General features: G+C 35.7%; 1 protein-coding gene across 1 annotated transcript in view; it reads right to left on the bottom strand.

Annotated features, from left to right (window-relative positions):
• The window catches only part of LOC140246063 (phosphatidylinositol-3,5-bisphosphate 3-phosphatase MTMR14-like), a 39352-nt gene extending 27633 nt beyond the window's left edge, over window positions 1–11719 (bottom strand). The window contains exons 1-3 of the mRNA XM_072325507.1: window positions 11403–11719; window positions 2056–2112; window positions 628–725 (exon numbers count right to left, since the gene is read on the bottom strand). Coding sequence (XP_072181608.1) covers window positions 628–725; window positions 2056–2112; window positions 11403–11519 — 272 coding nt within the window. The 5' untranslated portion in view covers window positions 11520–11719. The remainder of the gene's footprint in view (window positions 1–627; window positions 726–2055; window positions 2113–11402) is intronic.
• Window positions 11720–19350: the final 7631 nt, after the last annotated feature.

Below are 19350 nucleotides of genomic sequence, written 5' to 3'. Positions count from 1 at the left end.
CTTGCTCAACACTGTAGAAAGTGAAGATGTAACATCAATGTTTCAGTCAGAATAAAATGTGCTGAATGTAAAAGTGCAGCTGGGTTGACTTGCCAATACATCCCCACCAACAGGCAAACACACACATACAGTACAAACGTCCTTTGTTGTCCAAAATTTGGTCTCGTTCAGTCCCGAGACTCACTGATCACATGTTGTTGGCAATGGTGTCTCTTTTGTCATTACAGAAGTGGATATCCACCTACAGCCATGCTACAACTAGCCATATGAAAATCTTACAGCCATACAATTTTTGTTCTTCCTTCTTATCTCTTGCCTACATACTGAAAGCATCGCTCTAAAGACTGTCCATAAATAAATAAATAAATAAATAAATTTATGAATAAATAAACAAACTGTAATTTTATGAACAGGTCTACAAGACTATCAAACTGTGTAGAGTGAGTTTGTCACTATCAATACTTAATCTTTAACAATATCACTTACTGAAGGTTGTAGACTACATAAATTATAACTAGAATTAAGTTATGGTTATAAGAAACACTGGACCAAATACTGATGTGATCAATTTACAGACACATAAAATGTTCCTGATCTCTTTGCAACCAATGAGACTTTGATACTCGCCTCTCTTCCATCAGAATGTCGTTCTCCAGCATGTATTCCATGATCACCAGCTTCCCTGGGTAGTGACCACACAGCTCCCCATTTGAGTTGAGAATGACCTGATGAAAATAATATATTCTATAGGTATAATCCATGTCGACCACGAAGGGTGAAAAATAATGTATGTTTTGTAAACATACGCATGTAATGTATGTCCCAATCCCACTTTTCTCAAGGCACCATATCTTAATGTTAATGTTAAATCTTAAAGGGACTGTACAGTACTGGTTGAGGTGGGGATTCATGTTTTGAACATTCCTAAGTGAGATAATGAAAAGCCTCTTATGAAATATGAAAGAGCATGTAATTTTAAGAAGGATTCAACGTTTATTTGATGAAAATTGGTTTTCAAATGGCTGAGATATCCAAAAAAGTGCTAATAATAAAAGGCGACATGCCACAACTTCATTAAGATCTCTTTGATTCACCTTGTTTTTGGATATCTCAGCCATTTCAAAACCGATTCTCATCGAATAAACTTTTGATACCCCTTAGAACTGCATGCTCTTTGACATCTCATGGAGTGGTTTCTGAATATCTTGCAAAACGTTAAAAGCTAAATCCTCACCTTGACCAGAACTGTACACACCCTTTAAAGCAGGTAAACATATTTTAGTGGTTCACACCTACTCTCATCTATGGTCCTGCCATCTTGCCTGATTTCAAATTCTTTATGCTCTATTATACAAATGTACATGTCGTTGCTGGGGTGACAAGACCTTGTATGAATCTCAAATTTTGGTGAAAATGACTTTTTTTAAGATTAATGGTCAGGTAATCGGTTAAGTGATGTCCTGTCCAAATCCTAGCTGTCTTACTTCAAAAAAAGAAGCCACCACGGCATGTCAAAGGAAAGGCTATCCCATTGGGTAGAGTGCTTTGGCAGCCATGTTTTTGGCTCTCCTGAACATTTGACATTTTGTAGATATGAGGTCTTGTTGCCCCAGCGACGATATTTGACTCTGCTATGGTTCTACACTTCCTCAAGAACTGGGGAACCTTGAGTTCCAAGTTTTAGCTTGCAATGAAACAAAATTATCCATATATTTTCATGTGCAATTCCTCTTTCTGGACAATCTTTCTCTAATCCTCACCACTGTGACAATCACCAAAATGCTAAATTTCATCATTACCAAGTTGACATTAACCTCTACGGCCAGTAAAAGCAGAACTCATGGAAATTCCATAAGCAGATGAAGGAAAGCAGAACTAATCTCAAATGCAACCTGAACCACTGCTTTCATCAACATTTCCAAGCTCAAATTACAGCCAAGCTGTATGCTATGGAGACAGTTTTGCCCTAAACTGATCATCCTTGATTTTGTCTGTAGTGCTTAGAGCATCAGCTCATACCATCACATATCTGTACAACATTTTTCAGATACTCACAGAATACTTGTAGTCTTTTCCGAACAGTGCAAGACATTTTCTCTCAAATCCTTCAATCTGAAATGGAAAGCAAACATGAATGCACATATCAAAGTATTGCAATAATTAAACAAAAATACCACCATTTAATCTGTTGTTGTTGTTTTTTAATGAACAATGAATTGATTTGGTAATGCTTATAAATCAAACCTTCCCACGGTTGTCACATTTGGATACAAAAGGAACTTTATACTTCCTCTTTCTTCCAAGACACAATATCATACCATGTACACATTTCAACAGAGAAAACAGTGCAATCAATCTCTTGAACTGATCATTCTACTCATACAACACTTTCCTAGCAACTACAAATTTGTAGGAAGTTGACATCAAAATAACTCTTTTAATTACCCTCTTCAAAATGTCAACACAAGTGTCACAGGCATACAAATAATATCCCAATCTTTATCATTTCAATATCCATACTAATAATGTAATATTGAAATTAAATATACGCACAAGATTTAATATGTAGCAGAGCAAGACATACAAATAGCCACACAGACAAAAGTATTGGCTATGACTAAGGATGGAATGAACTACAACTATACATGCTATGCAATATGTTGCATGTACAGCCATGTACAATATGTACATCATCAATACACAAAGTATAGGTACTTTGTAAGAAATACCCTTTGTGTGAAATCATTGAAGTAAAGTATGAAGATAAGTACAGCTTGACAAGCAGGTTGTGTGTGCAGTTCTGGTCTGGCTTCTACTTCATGTGGGTATAATGTCCTAAATTGCAAATACAGCCATTTGCAGATAAAACAAAAAAACAAGTTTTAGTGCTCCAAAGTAGTTCTAATATGTGAGTCAGGGACAGAAACAACCATTGTAAAAATGAATGAATGAATGAATGAATGAATGAATGAATGAATGAATGAATGAATGAATGAATATATTTATTATCCAATGCAATAACAATCATTGTACATGTTTATAGTCGTATCAGTTATATAAAAAAGCGAGGATAATAGGAACCAGAAAATAGCATGAATGCTAGTCAAGTCTGGCCCCTTACAGTTTATGCAGTTACAAAGTATAATTATTTCTTAGTTTATTACTGTTCAGTAATGTGTTACGATTACCAATTATCAATAACTCTAGTACTAAAGAAAGGAAACAATATCTGATTAAATGAACAGTTTGTGACGTAATGAATCTAGTGATAATAATCTCTAATCCATGTATATCAAAAACATAAACAATGTCTATATATAGCGAAAAAATAGTATTTACATTTAAAAAGGTAAAATATATGCTAACAAAATGTCAGGGGTACATTAACTTTCTAACAAAAGTTCTACGACAGCTTTTCGAAAACTTGACCTTGATGGTTTCTTCCTAATTTTGATTGGTACATGTACATGTAGGTCATTCCAAAAAATTGTACCTAGGTAAGATAAACACTCTTTTCCCAAGCTCCTCTTTACCTTTGGTATATATAAAGATTGTCATCTTCTTTTTTCCTTGTACTATATCCATGTTGAATTAATGAACAATATTCTGACAGCGAATGTGGCAAATTCTCCTTAATCAAGTCATACATAAAACTACAGATAGATAATCTATGCAGTTGATAAACATCAAGTATCTTAATATCCCTGAATAATGGTCTTGACCTTGTCATGTACGTACTGAATGTTATCACACGTAATGCCATTTTTTGAATTAATAATACAGAATTAAAATCAACTTTTTTAGCTCCCCCCCCCAAAAAAAAAAACTTTGATACCTTATATGTGATATGAGGCTGTATGAATGTCTTACATAGCAAAATCAAAATATTTTGTGGTACAAAGTTTCGCAGTCGGTATAGGATACTAACCTTTTTGCGTATACATAATTTTAGTTTGGCAATATGACTTTCCCATGTCAAATGTTTATCGATGTCTACTCCAATAAAAGTTGTAACATCTACTTCATGCAGATCTGTATCCATGATCTGAATTCTGCCTTGCACATTAATTGCCTGTCTACGTCCTCTAATTAGCATGTTATTTGTCTTTGACAAATTTATAGTAACTTTATTAACATTACACCAGTCTAGGACTTTCTTTAATTCTGCGGTTACTTCTCTCAAATCTATCTTGTACTTTCTGACTGGAAATGTATGAAATAGATTGGAATCATCAGCAAACAATCTAAAAGTAAAGTAGTCACTTGAATGTGGTAAGTCATTAATATACAAAAGAAAAAGAGTTGGTCCCAAAACTGACCCCTGAGGTACACTGCAAGTTATTGGTTTGTACCCAGATAATCAGTGTTAAAGGGGAAAGCTAGTAACTGATCAGAGGGAATCAGTGGAAATGCTCAGGGGTGTTCCAATTCTTGTGGGATTCATTTAAGAGTACATTGTATATCTATTATTGTGTGAAAATTATTTGCTTCAGAACGGTCTCATATTCAGGTAATGTGCAGTTTAATGCCCCGTCACTGTACAGGCATGCTAACCTGGAAATATGAGACCATTCTGAAGCAAATAATTGTCACCCAACAATAGATATATAGTGTACTCTTAAATGAATCCCACAAGAATTGGAACAATCATCCCCCAGCATTCCCACTGATCAGTTACTAGCCATCCCCTTTAAGTATTGCTTAATATAAAAATGTGGACAATAAATAGTAAAAAATAAAGTTATTTCTAGAACAAACTGTCTACAGATAAGGTTTATTGAGAAAAATAGTGATATCTCCTTATTTTAAGCTTTATTGTGAAAGTTTAAGACAATGTGTATGGTAGGATGTTTTGTTATACAACTGACCTACACATATGCATCAATATGGTAACTCAAACATTTTTTAAATCATTTACTGCTTCCAATGGTAAATGATACCTTTAAAGTCACATTTGATGCATATGGTTAGATGTGGAGGTCAGTTGTATCACAAAACATCCTCCCATATAAGAATTTTGCAATAAAGCCTAAAACATACGCAGATATCACTGTTTTCTCAATAAACCATAACTGTAGATGATTTATTAATTTACATGTAACCATAACTGTAGACGAAGTAAATTGTCACATTTGTTTAAATACTGATCAGATTAAGATTTTTATATTGGCTAATTCTATCCCTAACTCAAATTTTATCAACTATTTTAATGCACTTAAGCTGGGTTTTGATTCATCTGCAAATGTCGAAAGTGCCTTTAAACCTTGTACAAATATTCCAGCCCACATTCACTCTCCACTAAAAACATCTAATCATTTCCTATACTTCCTGCATTCAATGCACTTTATTTCATCACACATTACAATGACAAGTATCAGTTAATGGGGAAAATCACTCTAAATTAGTGAAATGTCACGATGGGTTGAGAACTATCATGTATGTTTACATCATATCACCCAGATGCAAATCATTATGGCATACAAATGTATGATATATTAGAATTTGAGCAGATATTCAGCAGATAGTATTCAATTCAGGAAGGACATTCTCAGTTCTTTATCCTGTAGAATATGATGTCTAATAAGAGACCATGATGTCTAATTTATGACGAGCACCACAGGAAACACATGACCTACGTACACATGCAGTTTGTACATGAATGTCACTTTCAGAGCTGGAGAGCTCTATCTCCCCTCTGGTGCTCACTGAAGCAGAGAGAATCTTATCAAGACTGTGGTATGAAGGTCAATATTGCACCTAATATGATGTCTTATAGCCAATAGTACCTCAAAAATCACTCTCTTGTAATAATATATCACCCGGATGCTGCAAATTCGATATTCCAAGAAAAGTAGAGGCACTAATGCAATTAACTTTGTTTTATTTCAAAATACAGAAGTTTAAGCAGTTGTTTATTATGACACACTTTACTGCCAGTACATGTAATGTAATGTATTTAATGATTTTTGTTGAGGAATTCCATATTATTCATAAAATTGTTACATATTCATGGTAAGGTCTGTAAGTCTCCCTATCTACTCATGACGTAAAAGTAGCAGCAACTATAAACACATATATCTAACCATTAAAATAAAATGTTTGGGGATGAAGAGGGATTGAAAAAGCTATCCACTGCAGGTTCAAATTATGATGAAAACAATTCCAAAGCTGGATTTCCTTTGTCCAGCCTACAAATAAGGTTGGAAAGAATGCTAAGAAGACATTGTAATGTCATCCTTACAGTGAGTTGGTGGTATTTGGGCCATTCTCCCAAAAAGTGTGCAAAACTGTGATTTTCGTGTCGCCAGCATGTTTATACAGTTTAAATCGATATTTTGTCCCTCAGAAATAATTTTTTTTACTTAAATTCATGTGAGAGGTCACACCTGTAAAATACATATCAATAAAGCTATTGGGACATCCGGGATAATATTAGAAATACGATCCGAAGTTTGATGCAACCCTAAAAACCCCATGTCGCCAGGACAGGAAGTGTTCATATAACAAGTTTTGACTTATCATTCAGATCAAATCTTTTGTACTTCATTACATTGCCCCTTGAGTGCCTAAATGAAAAATAATATTACATAACAATATGATGTTTTGATATTTTTCTAAGAGATAATTTATATCATGTCGCCAAATCGCAGTCAGATACGTTACCTTTTTTTCAGACTCTTGAGAGAAGTTCAAAGAAATGCCGCATGGCAGTGTAATTTCATACCATGTGTTAAACAAAGTCAACTTAACGCATACATGGAACCATGATTTATTCATTGAATCTCGTTACAAAAAAAAATATACTGATCCGAAGCCGCGGAAGCCTCATGTTATGATAAGCTGATATCAGATACGTCACTTAAACTTTGCTTCATTTAGAAAAAAGTATGCTGTAAATAAAAACGAAGCTCAGATACTTTTGAATACTTAAGGTAATGATTAATCACACAACAGAAATTGTTTGAGAAAATGAATACTTTAGCAGATAATAGTATGAGAACGTTAACGGCACGTCAGATACGCTACCATCAAACATGTCAGATACATTATCAATAAAATGTATCATGCAGCAAGGTTATCCGCGCCGCGCTTTTGCACGCGGATTTAACCGGCTTACAACGTGCTTTCTTATTATGACTTGCTAAGAGGATAGTTCTAAGAGGAATTAGAAGTTTATTTGATGGAAATCGGTTTTGAAATGGCCGATGTATCCAATATAAAGTAAAAGAATGAGTTTCTAACAAAATGTGGTGGCTCATCTCCTTTTATTTGGACATCTTTCTTGTACCTACTCTTTGGAACAATCTACCACAAAAAATTCGATGTGCACCCAGTTTTGCAAATTTCAAATCTGGTCTTAAAACTCACCTTTTTCGTCTTCCTTGATAAACATTCATTACTCCTTTTGTTAATTATTGTATTTATTATGTTGAGTGTTACATTTGTTAGTCATTTGTTTGTATGTTGTATCTGAATTGTACAGCGCATAGAGAAGCATGACTATGCGCTTTATAAATGTATTATTATCATTATTATTACTTTATTTTGGACATCTCAGTCATTTCAAAACCGTTTTCATGAGGTAAATACTTAATTCTCCTTAGAGTTATATGCTGTAAAGTATTTCGTGTAAGTGGATTTCGATTATCTTGCAAAAGGTTAAAACCTATACTCATCTAAACCAGAAATGTACTATCACTTATTGTGGCATTTACAAAAAGTGCCATCAGACATGTTACAAATTCATTTTCTTTCTGCTTTGTTGTGTTTGTGTGTGTGTCTGTGTGCCTGTTTTGTTCCACAATAACATAGAAAGACTTTAGAGGCTGAGTTTTGGTACCCACCTTTTTTTTTTCAACTTCACAGCAAACGCAACTACATGAACGGTCTACCTTTCATTATTACCTTTCATTATAATGTTGCATCTTTTTTACATAAAATGGGGTTAGTATTATGGTTAAAGTCAAGATCACTCCCTTCGTTGCAGGTTTATGTTCTGAAAATGACGATAGGATTTGATGTCTAACAATGTCTAACGTTTTGCATCAGGTCTTTGAATCACATGTTTGAGTGATCGGGGTTTGATGTAAATCGGTAGTTTATTATGTCAATAAACAGAAATACTTTGTCAGATACATCACCATCGCTTATTGGTTCTTCAGACCTAATTTATCACAGACAGGAACAAAGGAAATTGAATTTATATTTATCACTTGCTTATATCTTTTCCAATTTCATTCTTACCATCTTCCGTGTATCATAATAACAAAATTTCGGAACTATATCACAAAAGAAGCATTGTGGAATTGTGCCTGCTTGACTCTCGTATTTCACATACATCTCAAAGTTTTATTGAAGAATGATCTAGTCTTCTATCTATGATGAGAACATTCTTTATGTTTAGAAGTGCGGTGTTTTAACAAAAATAATCATATTGTGATGTTCTTACAAGTTAAAATGAATATATTGGCATGATTGGTGTTGGGTTTAAAATTGTATACTAACGGAACGTCTGATGCGTCAGATACGTTACCACACACCGTTCTTCTTTCGATCCGAAATGTATTTAATCTGGCAGAGATGTTACCTGGCATTTGCTATTTATGAGAAGTATAATACTTGTTCATAAAGTTGCATACATAATCAATGAGATTATTGTTATAATTCAAATGCAGGTAAAAAGTTAGATTAGGGCAACATATTTCAAGCCGAAATATGTACATGTTCTTGATTTTTATTTAGCCTTCATTTTATAAATTACGATCATTCTTATTACAGATTAGATCAAAGCTGACTCCAAAATGTTTCCACGATGCTTGTAGATGTTTAAGCTTGTAGTTTTACATTATCTTTGCCATTATAAAGCAAGAAATAAGCAGACAATCAATAGTTTTGTAAGATGCTACCTCTGGTAACGTATCTGATATTTGGTTTTAACACGCAAAAAAGGACTCTACGTTTGGAAATGTTTCTAGGAAAAGTATGGGCTCTCAAAAATCACCCATTGATTGTTTTGTATTCCTAAGGGATTGAAGTTTCTGAAATGATGAAAAATAAATGAAATCTCTGATGTTGAATTTTTGTCATTTCTACAACAGTAATTGCACACTTTTTCGGAGAATGGCCCATTTACAAGCATACCTACAAGTATGAACAATTTTCTTCAACATCTACTAAATTTGCTAAAATCTAATAATGATGACAACAGTCATACCACTGATAATAATCTAGAAATACACACTGGGATTGGCACAGATCTCTCACGGTAGAATATAATAACACCTTCTTGCATACAAGACAGTTATCTTGAGTAAAAGAGTTCAATCAGTTGATCTGGAGAAAATATGAGCAAAAACAGACATTTAAAAAGTCCTATTTCAAAGTCAGCATCATTTAAATCAGTGTCATTTTGGCTGTTTTTAAACTCCTCATTTGTTTGGTCTAGAAAATTATATAAGTTTTCTTGAATTTTCCCCTACAAAGAGGGGAAGAAGAACCTACAACATAATTTTCTAAATTTTCCTAATTGTCTTGTCAATGAAGAAAATACTAATGATCTTCATTTTACAAAAATGAGAGCAGAAAACATATAAGCTATGTAAACAGACATTGTAGCATGGCAGCTACATGTTGGATGTACATTGTTACATACAGTGTAAAGACACTCTTGTCGCAACGTCACTGGAGAAGAAATGATCATAACTGTACTTGTCTTCGCAGTACTATCTTATATCTTTTTCTTTTCTGTAGAATGGATATACACTGTAACTTAGACGGGCAAACTAAAACCTAGCATGAATTAATGAATGTTGATCAGCATGGCATGTCCAACTAGAAAAGCACTCTGAGAGCGCAGACCTCCATCAAACAGTTACTTTTCACCGATGATCTTGCTCTTCAATAGAAATCAGTGATTCCAAACACAAATCGCCCGATTTCCCAACTTAGAAGCCTTTGTTACGTCATAAACTCTCAGCTGCGCGGCGCACCTCGCCCTAGCAGAAACTAGAGCACTAGGATAAAACTAACAGTCACAACATATCTTTTGACTAGCGCTACAATGTTTTTGTTTGCATGCACTTTCATAATTCTGCATGGGTCAGGAGGTCACACATTTGGAGCAACAGGGTCATTCACCTCTTGTACTTTAAAATGTTGTTTAAATACACATAAAGGCATCCCTCTAAAAAAGAATCAAATCTTTGTAGGATCTATTACTATTACAACTTAGTGTGTGTTACTTGCACTCTTCTCGTGTCAACATCTGGTATGGTGTGTTTTTGGACCAATCTGCATTCGATCGAGTGCTTTCTGGCACTGTACAGTATACAAATAATGACTGCTATGAGGGGGACAGTTAAAATCATGGGCCCAAGGTGATGTGAAAACCATAACTATAGTTATGGTTTTCACATCACCGAGGGCCTACATACAGTGCAATTTTAACTGTGCCCCGAATATCAAGCTGTCATTATTTGTTTTATATACCGAAAATATACATTCTGAAATATACATTGTAGACACCGAAAATATAGATTCTAATCTCTTTTACAGTAGGCCTACTCGTAATCAACGCTGATCGACAGTGCGGCGGTCGTATCATTGGAGCGCACATATGAGTGATCTACAGTATGTGTACGGGGTTGCGACTGTCTCCAAACCTATTTACAGGGCACAGTTGATTCTATGCCCCGGGCACAGTAAATCATGACATCATTTTAATCAAAAATGGGGCACAGCTATTTTCATGACTCCACTTTTAACCGATCAGATGAGAGGAATCTAGGTATCTAACTGAGTTAGGCCTATAGGATATGAAATTCTTATGGGGTACATCAGGAGGCGGTCCACTTTTGGCACAGTACAGTATCACACAGAGCTCTTTGGGAGCACTTGATGTGCACTCCTCAGAGTCCTCTCTGACACAGCAGTATGGTACAGAACATAAATGGGTGAATTCGGCCTAGCGGGTAAACTCAGCCACTTGTAACAAGGGCGTTATCCAGCTAACCTGTTAGGCCAAATTTACCCATGACATAAATACGGTAGATACTACATCAAATGATAACTTTGTAACTATGTAATGTACTTTAACAATAACAGAGACAGAGTGCTGAAACACACCAATTAAATTGACTATCAGTCAGCAGTGATTCCACCTGAAATGAAAGAACAGAAACCTAGGCTATCGTTAGACATTAACAGTCAATTGGATTCATGACATTTGTACGGACACTCCGACCACAGAATTACATAAACTTTACTAGGCTAAAAATTTACTAGCCAGTAGAATCCTAGTTTTACACCCTCATTCCCCCTTCTTTCATTTCGTCAGTGTTATTTATGGTTCCTATTTATCAAATGTTATTTCCCTGTCCGTGTGGACAGTCTGGCTAACTCACCTTACTGCTGTTAGAATTATCCCGAGCTCTGTAGGGAGTCTTTGAAAAGTGATCAAGCAGCTGCCGTAGACTGGAATCACTCACGCTCATAGGATCATGTGCATGGCTCTCTCCCATGGCACTGCCCGATGGGACACCTTCTTACAGGGCCGTGTCTTGAGGGAAGAGAAAGTCTTGGATCTTCCCGAATGGGTTATGACTTATGGGTGTCACTTACGTCTTGCAATCCAAACCGTTGATTGTTTACACGTTGACAGACACTGGCTTTGACACGCACAGCATATCGGGTTGTTGAGTCTGAGCCGTGAACTTGTGCATGAGTAAGCCATCAATGAAAATCGCTACAACCCAGCTTGCTTCCTTTACTCGTAGTTCGTCTTTCACAGGCTTTTGGCTAGCTAGCTAGCTAGCTGCTGCTTGACGTATACACCGCCGTAGCTTTCGCAGCTCTAGCTGCGGTAGAACACACGACTATACACTCAGTAATAGAACAGCGTCCATTTCTTCAAAGTACAAGAGTATAATAATAACAACAACAGTAATTGATGGCCTTCTTCAAGCCGCACGTATTTGACGGCTGAACTGTAATTCCACCCCCCCCCCAACACACACGTACACACACATTTCTCACTTAGTGGGCCTTGTTGAGAAAAAAGGAGAAAAAGATAAAGCTGCAAAATAAGAATTCACAATACCATCCCATAACTAGCCAAAGGCCAAGCCACTTTTGATTACTGTTTTCTGTATTCACAAAACACATATGTCACAAAAGAAGACTTGCAGTAGCACCCATAGAATATGTGTCTGGAGCATATTCAAAACAAACATTAAAGGGTGTGAAGGGATTTCGTAGTAAGATATAGTAGGGCGTAGAAAATATCCTGCTACTCACCATTTGTTGTTTTTATACACACAATGATCTCCCGCGTTGCCGAGCTGCACCTGGAGTTGATGTTGCAGGAAATGGTCCTCCAATAATTGAAAGTTCAGTTATTGCACTTTCCCGTTTGGTATATACACAAGAACATAACGCGACACAAAGTATAATTCCAGTCAATAAGGCGAAGTAGCACAATGTTGAATGCTCCACGAGACGGCGAAGTTAGAGATGGAAAATAGAGATAGATTGGGAGAGAGAGAGAGAAGTTCGCGAGTCCGATGTTTGTTGATGAAGTTTGGCGAGTTGACAACTTGACGTTTCCGTGCTTTCACGTCGAAAGCTGGTCAAGAAGTGTGGTGAGTGTGAAAGGTTGATTTTTGTGAATGGAGAGTTGTAACATGCATGCGAAACTTCTTCGAGACGTGGAGCGAAGAAAGGAGGAGATTGGTTGGAAAGGATGTCCATCTCGCGTTGTCATGGTGACCGTAGGAGTGACCGGAGGTGAAGTTACGTTGTTCGCGAGGAATGTGACAGATGATATACGAGTGCTTGCGATACAGAGGGCCAGAGCGGTCGTAAAAATGTGCTTGATTATGCTGAAGAGTGACCACTAGCTGATATGGTCAGCGAGTGGACGAAAACAAATTCTTAGTAGAATGAGAAAATGAAAGCATGACTCATTGTGCTGCTACAGGTGTGTACAGTTCTGGTTGAGGTGAGGATTTAGCTTTTAACGTTTTGCGAGATATTCAGAAACCACTCTATGAGATGTCAAAGAGAATGCAATTCTAAGGGGTATCAAAAGTTTATTTGATGAAAATTGGTTTTGAAATGGCTGAGATATCCAAAAACAAGGTGAAACAAAGAGATCCTAATAAAAGGGCGTGGCCTGTCGCCTCTTATTATTAACACGTTTTGGATATCTCAGCCATTTGAAAACCAATTTTCATCAAATAAACGTTGAATCCTTCTTAAAATTACATGTTCTTTCATATTTCATAAGAGGTTTCTCATTATCTCACTTAAAAACGTTCAATCCCCACCTCAACCAGTACTGTACAGTCCCTCTAAGAAAGAAAAAAAAAAAAGGTTTCGTATTAAAAATGATAATCAATGTACTGCAGTTCGAAGAACTCTTCTTATAACTACCACCACCAACACCATAAAAAACAAGCAAACAAATATCACAAATAAATGCATGAACATGACACAGCTGTGTTTACCATGCTGGTGCATTCATTTGCGATGATGTAAACACACACATGCACACATATAGGGCCTACATGACTTACTGGCATATTTTATGTAAATGCACTGATCAAAATTTGACACATTAAAGTATTCATATCATATATCTTTTGTATGTAAAGCAGTGTTAAAGATTTTAGTGTTTGTTTTTAATAGAAACTTTAGTATACAGACTTGATGTAACTCAGTGACAGCTGAAGGCCCTATAATTTCTTCAACAATTTGTCAAATTCAGGAATATAAACAAAAGAACATAAAAGGAATGGGAGTTGCAAAATCACTTTGTTATATCAGGTATCTCCCTCTATCTGACTTTATTACAACAAGGTTTTACTGTACTACTTTATTTACCCATCAGGAGTGATTGTTAAAGTGTAGACACTCTAGATATTACAATAATTCTGTGTTGTGGATATGCATTTTAAATATAGTCATGAAAAAAAAAATACATGGCATGCTCATTGCTGAGTTAGTCCAAGGTTTCAAAGTATTACATGAATATGGGTCATATTATACTGTAAAAATCCAAAGGGAGCAAATGGTACATATGGAATATCAAACGAGATAAAGATATATTTTCAAAATTTCTCATTTATTCTTTCCTAAATCAAAATATATTCAGTAAGCATATAAGGAAAGCTTTGATAAACACATAAGGCATTGTTTGTTTGTTTTGTGGGTTTTTTTTTTTTCCAATCGTGTCCACTTTGGGATAAATTTTGGAGCTTTTTCTATACAAAGGAAATATATATTAGACTCTGAACAAATGTACAATAAATAAACAATACACAAACCCAGTCTTGGGAATCACACTTATACAAGCAACACATGCACAGAATAATTGCATTATATGGCCTGACGTTAACTTATGCCATCGCAAACAACCAGTTTCTGTCATATTGCTACTCCAGATACAGACAAGATACAGACTGATCTCCTGTCAAGTTTATCCATCAGAATTAAAGAGGATTAAGAAATCTACCCCCAAAATGAATAAACTTAAAAGAATGAGAAAAAAAAAAAAAACAAAACCCTACAGAACATTGTAAAAACTAGAAATGTCGCTATGGCGACTGGTATGCCTCCGCCATAATGTATGGTTCTCTTAACAGGTCTATATATAGTACAATGTCTTGACAATGTGTGATGACAGTTTCACATAATTGGCAAAATATTAAAATGACAGGTTTGTCACAAATGTGTGGAATGTTTACTTTCCTTGAGCTAGGTTTGATTTGATGAATGGCTATATTGTCTAAGAGTGCAGGTTTTTGAGGATTTGAGGAATTTTACCCGACTTTTGACCCTTTTATAAATTTACTGTAAGGAAGAAGTGAAATTTAGCACTTCACTTGACCTTTGACCTTTTGGCAAGAAACTTCCAAGAGAATCTCAATTGGGTAATACCTGCATACACTAAAGTTTCAAGAAAAATCCTGCAGGCATTGCATAGATAAGAGGGACATTTTGATGAGTTGACCTTGACCTTTGACCCATAACCCCTAAATTCCCTAGATGATCACTGCCAGTTAGTACATGCATATGTACTAAGTTCCATGAAGATACCTTGAAATATTTGTGAGATATGGAGAAAAAAAAAAGTGAAATTCTAACATTTTCACTAGACCTTTGACCTTTAACCTTTAACCCCATGACCCAAAACTCTCTCTGGTGAATCTTTATTTGGTAGTTTCTGTATACACCAAGTTTCAATAAAATACCTTTAGGTATTGCATAGATATGGGGGAAATAATGAGATTTTGAGCATTTGACCTTGACCTTTGACCTTGAGCATGTGCACCCGAAAGTTGATAGGCACAACTTCGTCAACTCATACATACACATGCCAAGTTTCATTAGGATACCTCAAACCGTTTTCTAGTTACGCTGTCCACAAAAATTGATTACGGACAGAAAGACGGACGGACGGACAGACAACCCGAAAACATAATGCCTCCGGCGACACTTCGTGGCAGAGGCATAATGACAAAAAAATCAGAAAAGAAATAAAAAGTAGATATGACATCTGAAATTCCCATTTTTCTTAGAAAACATTTCTTGACCAGTCCTTATAAATATTCAAATGAGCGAGTTGATGACATCATGCCTTCACAATTTTTCTTGTATATCACCCATGAAATTTGGAAAAATTGTTATTTTTAACTAACACAGGTGAAAGGATAATCCCATACTAAAATAGATCATAGTTAACAATAACATTTTTTTGTATATTTATTTTGGGTGGTTTTGAGGCAAGTTCTTTATTCATAAAGCTGAAATATGAGATTTTTGTGATTTCTGTATATGAAATGAATGAGAAATTGCGATGGCATGACATTGACAACTTGCTGATTTGACTATTCATAACGACTGGTCAAGAAGTATTTTCAGAAAAACTGTGAAATTTCAGAATGACATAACTTCCGTATTTCTTATCTGATTTTGATCATTTTTGCACTGTTCTGTGGGGAATTTTTTTCTTTGTTATGATTTTTTTTTTTTTTTAATTCAGGAGAGGATTTCTTCTTTTAAGTCAGAGTTCATGTACAGTACACCTGACTTGATCCACACACTGGGGCTAAATTAAAGGTTTTCACTTTTGCAGTATTCAACTGAAATGAGCGCCAAAATGTCAATCCAGTACAGAATGAGCCATTCTAACTCTTATGCAGCCGAGCATGAATTGATATGTGAGTACCTAACTGAATTGTAACTACAACTTATGCTGCTGAAGGTATTACAGGGGAAGGGCTGACCTTTGTGTAAAGTATATTTTTTTAGTGAAGTAAAGCACTATATGACATCCAATGAGCATGCAGTAACAATCATCTGCATAGTTTCAAATGAAGTGGGATCTTCCTGATCTAATTTTTACTCAACAGGAAGACATCACTGCTCCTATTTTTCAATGAAAATCTTATTTTTCTCAATTGATTGAAAGCAAACATACTAAATATCTAGAGCTTTAAAGGTAAAACGTAGTTTCATATGCCTGCAGAAACTGTCAGTTCTTGCTCTAAAATGGAGGCAAATGCAAAAGAAATGTGTGACAGTTGGGTAATGACGAAAGTGTGAAATATTACCCCAAAATTTGTCCAAAGTGATGCATTCTCAGAGCATACCCGATTGTGGTTGCTACGTGATATTTTCTTTTCAATTACATTGATCACAATATATCGCGCCGGGGCAGCTTGTTAGCTGCATGTGATTCAATACATGTACTACAACTAGGGCATGATTCGGTCATCACATACAAGTACAAGTGTTCTACATACCCACTACTCAACGGGAAGGGCGCTTCAGGAATACAGTAGGGTATTAACACTTTTGATCTCAAAATACTCTAAAGCAGCTCATCATCTTGGCAAATCACGTCAGCCAGACAAGTTTCTTGGCAGCACTTTCCAATACATTCCAAGCAAATTCCAAATGGTGGAAGATGAATTTTGAGCCCTTCTGAGAACTGTGTTTTAGCTTTAAGCCCAAGTCTTCCATACTTTATCTCACTATATGGGTCACCTTACTGTACACAGCCATTTGTTTTTTAGAATCTGAGAAAATAGGGTTCCACCAATTCGTGATATTTACACAGGTCTTCAAAATGGTTACCATGCCAATCACACCAGCAGCGACAAAGGATGATGGGAGTGAGTCACCAGACAGATACTGGCTAAACTCTGAGAGAAGCAAGTAATCAAGCTGCTCACTCTGGTCAAGAACATCATCTTGATTGGTTTAACGATGTACATAAGTTGACTACATGATGGCATCAACATAATATAACCTTTTAAAGGTCCTGTTTCCATTTGGGAACAGTGATTTTAAAATTTTCAAGATATGACATTTAATGCAAATGTGTAGGTCTGTTGTACCACAAAACATCCTATCACATAAAATTTAATGATTAACATCAATTTTACAGGTTAAAATTTTTACAGTGGTTGTTTCTATCCCTAACTCACATTTTAGAACTATTTTAAATCACTAATGCTGGGTTTTTGTTTTATCTGCAAATAGTAAATTATGCCTTTAAAAGGGCCTTTATGCTGTTTTCAGTACTGACAGTCATGAACAAAGATAGCTGAAGTTGAGCTGGTCAGCGCAAGAGCCTTATGAGAGCTACTGATGTGATTATTATTCATGAGCTTGCACACCACGCCTACTAATTCAGTTGTTCACTTTGACCAATAAACAGCAAGTAGGTATGTACTTTAAACCAACATCCATTGCGGAAAAAGACTTGAAGATTAAATTAAGTTATTTCTGCAAGAAATGCTTGACATACTTGAGAACTTGGTGAGATCATGCTGATTTTTCTTTTAAATCTATTTCATGGCCATTCACAATATTTATATAGCTCCAATATAACTTAGACAACAAAAAAGATACACTGAACAGGCCTTTCATAAAGCATATGTTTTGAACATCCATACTCACAGGACCATTACTGACTCATAAACAACACAAATGAATATAAAGAAACAAACCATGCAACTTTAAATCAACACAGTAAATGCTCAAATGTAAGATTTTGGTGCAACCACATGGCAAAAGGCACCTACACTATTGACACATAAACAACCAAAATGAATATAAATAAACAAACCATATGCAACTATAAATCACACAGTAAATGCTCAAATGTAAGAGTTTGGCCCAACTAAATGGTAAGGGCACTGATGCAGTCTTTGCTTGCATCCATCTCCTCAGCCTCGACAACATCTGATTGAACTGGTGGTATTGGCTGTTGATCGGTGACATAGTTAATTTTGGGCATCAAGCATCTGCAGTGAGACTGGAATTGATCTGGAGTCGCATCTGAGCATCAGCCATCCTGTGGACAAGAAGGTGAGAGACAGATGACTGTCAGAAGATAACAAGAACAAAAACAGCAAAACCATGGACCACATGTGGTACCACACCTATTATCTGCATCATTTCTCTGAAGGTATTCAAAAACAACAACAATAAAAGCCCATGATTGCAGTGGTACTACACAGTACAAGACTGATAAATTGTGAATGTAACACACCTACAATATAGTTCATATTTCATGAGATAACAAGTTAAGCAATAAATTAAAGAGGATATGGTGAAAGTGGAAATGTTTTTGATATCATTACAAATACAATCTTTAGTATCATTTAAAATGGGATATGTCTTGTTATTCTAATGCATACTGCAATCAACAAAGTTGATTTGTGTGTGTTAAAAAGAAATGCCAGTTCATTGTTGAAAAGAACTTAATGTCATTCAGTACCATCTACTAACCAATACTGATTTATAAGGTTGATGATGCATTCCCTTTGAGAAGGGCCTTGTAGCTCTGGCACAATATCTAGAATTGCAGCCTGTTTTTTTGTTTTGTTTTGTTTGTTTTTTTCTGTGTGTGTTTTTTTTTTTTCTTTCTAAAGTTGTAAATGTTGAAACCTTTTGGATACATGTATTTCAGTCTGAAGTTTTATAACCTCTGGCTCAAGGGGCACAGATGTTGTGTAAAGTGAATAGTACAGAGTGTTCTCTATGAAGTCAGCCAGAGTCAGAAATAATTTGTAGCATTTGAATGCTTTTGCAAGAGCACCCTGCTGATCACCACATAACACTATACTTAAAAGGTGCTAGTCATAAGGTTAACTTTTTTCAGAAGGTGGTATTTATGACTAAAACTTACATTTCCTGGATGCGATCGGCCTGCGCCTGAAGATCGCTGTTGTCCTTGGCAACCAAATCACTTTCATCTTCTTCCACTCTGTCCTGTGGCATACCATTCTCCTCTCCACTAGAGAGTCCACCAGCCTTCTCATCAATGACCAGGGCACC

This window comes from Diadema setosum, chromosome 2 (genome assembly GCF_964275005.1).
Source record: "Diadema setosum chromosome 2, eeDiaSeto1, whole genome shotgun sequence".
Lineage (NCBI taxonomy): Eukaryota > Metazoa > Echinodermata > Echinoidea > Diadematoida > Diadematidae > Diadema > Diadema setosum.
This window is presented reverse-complemented; position numbering and strand designations above follow the sequence as displayed.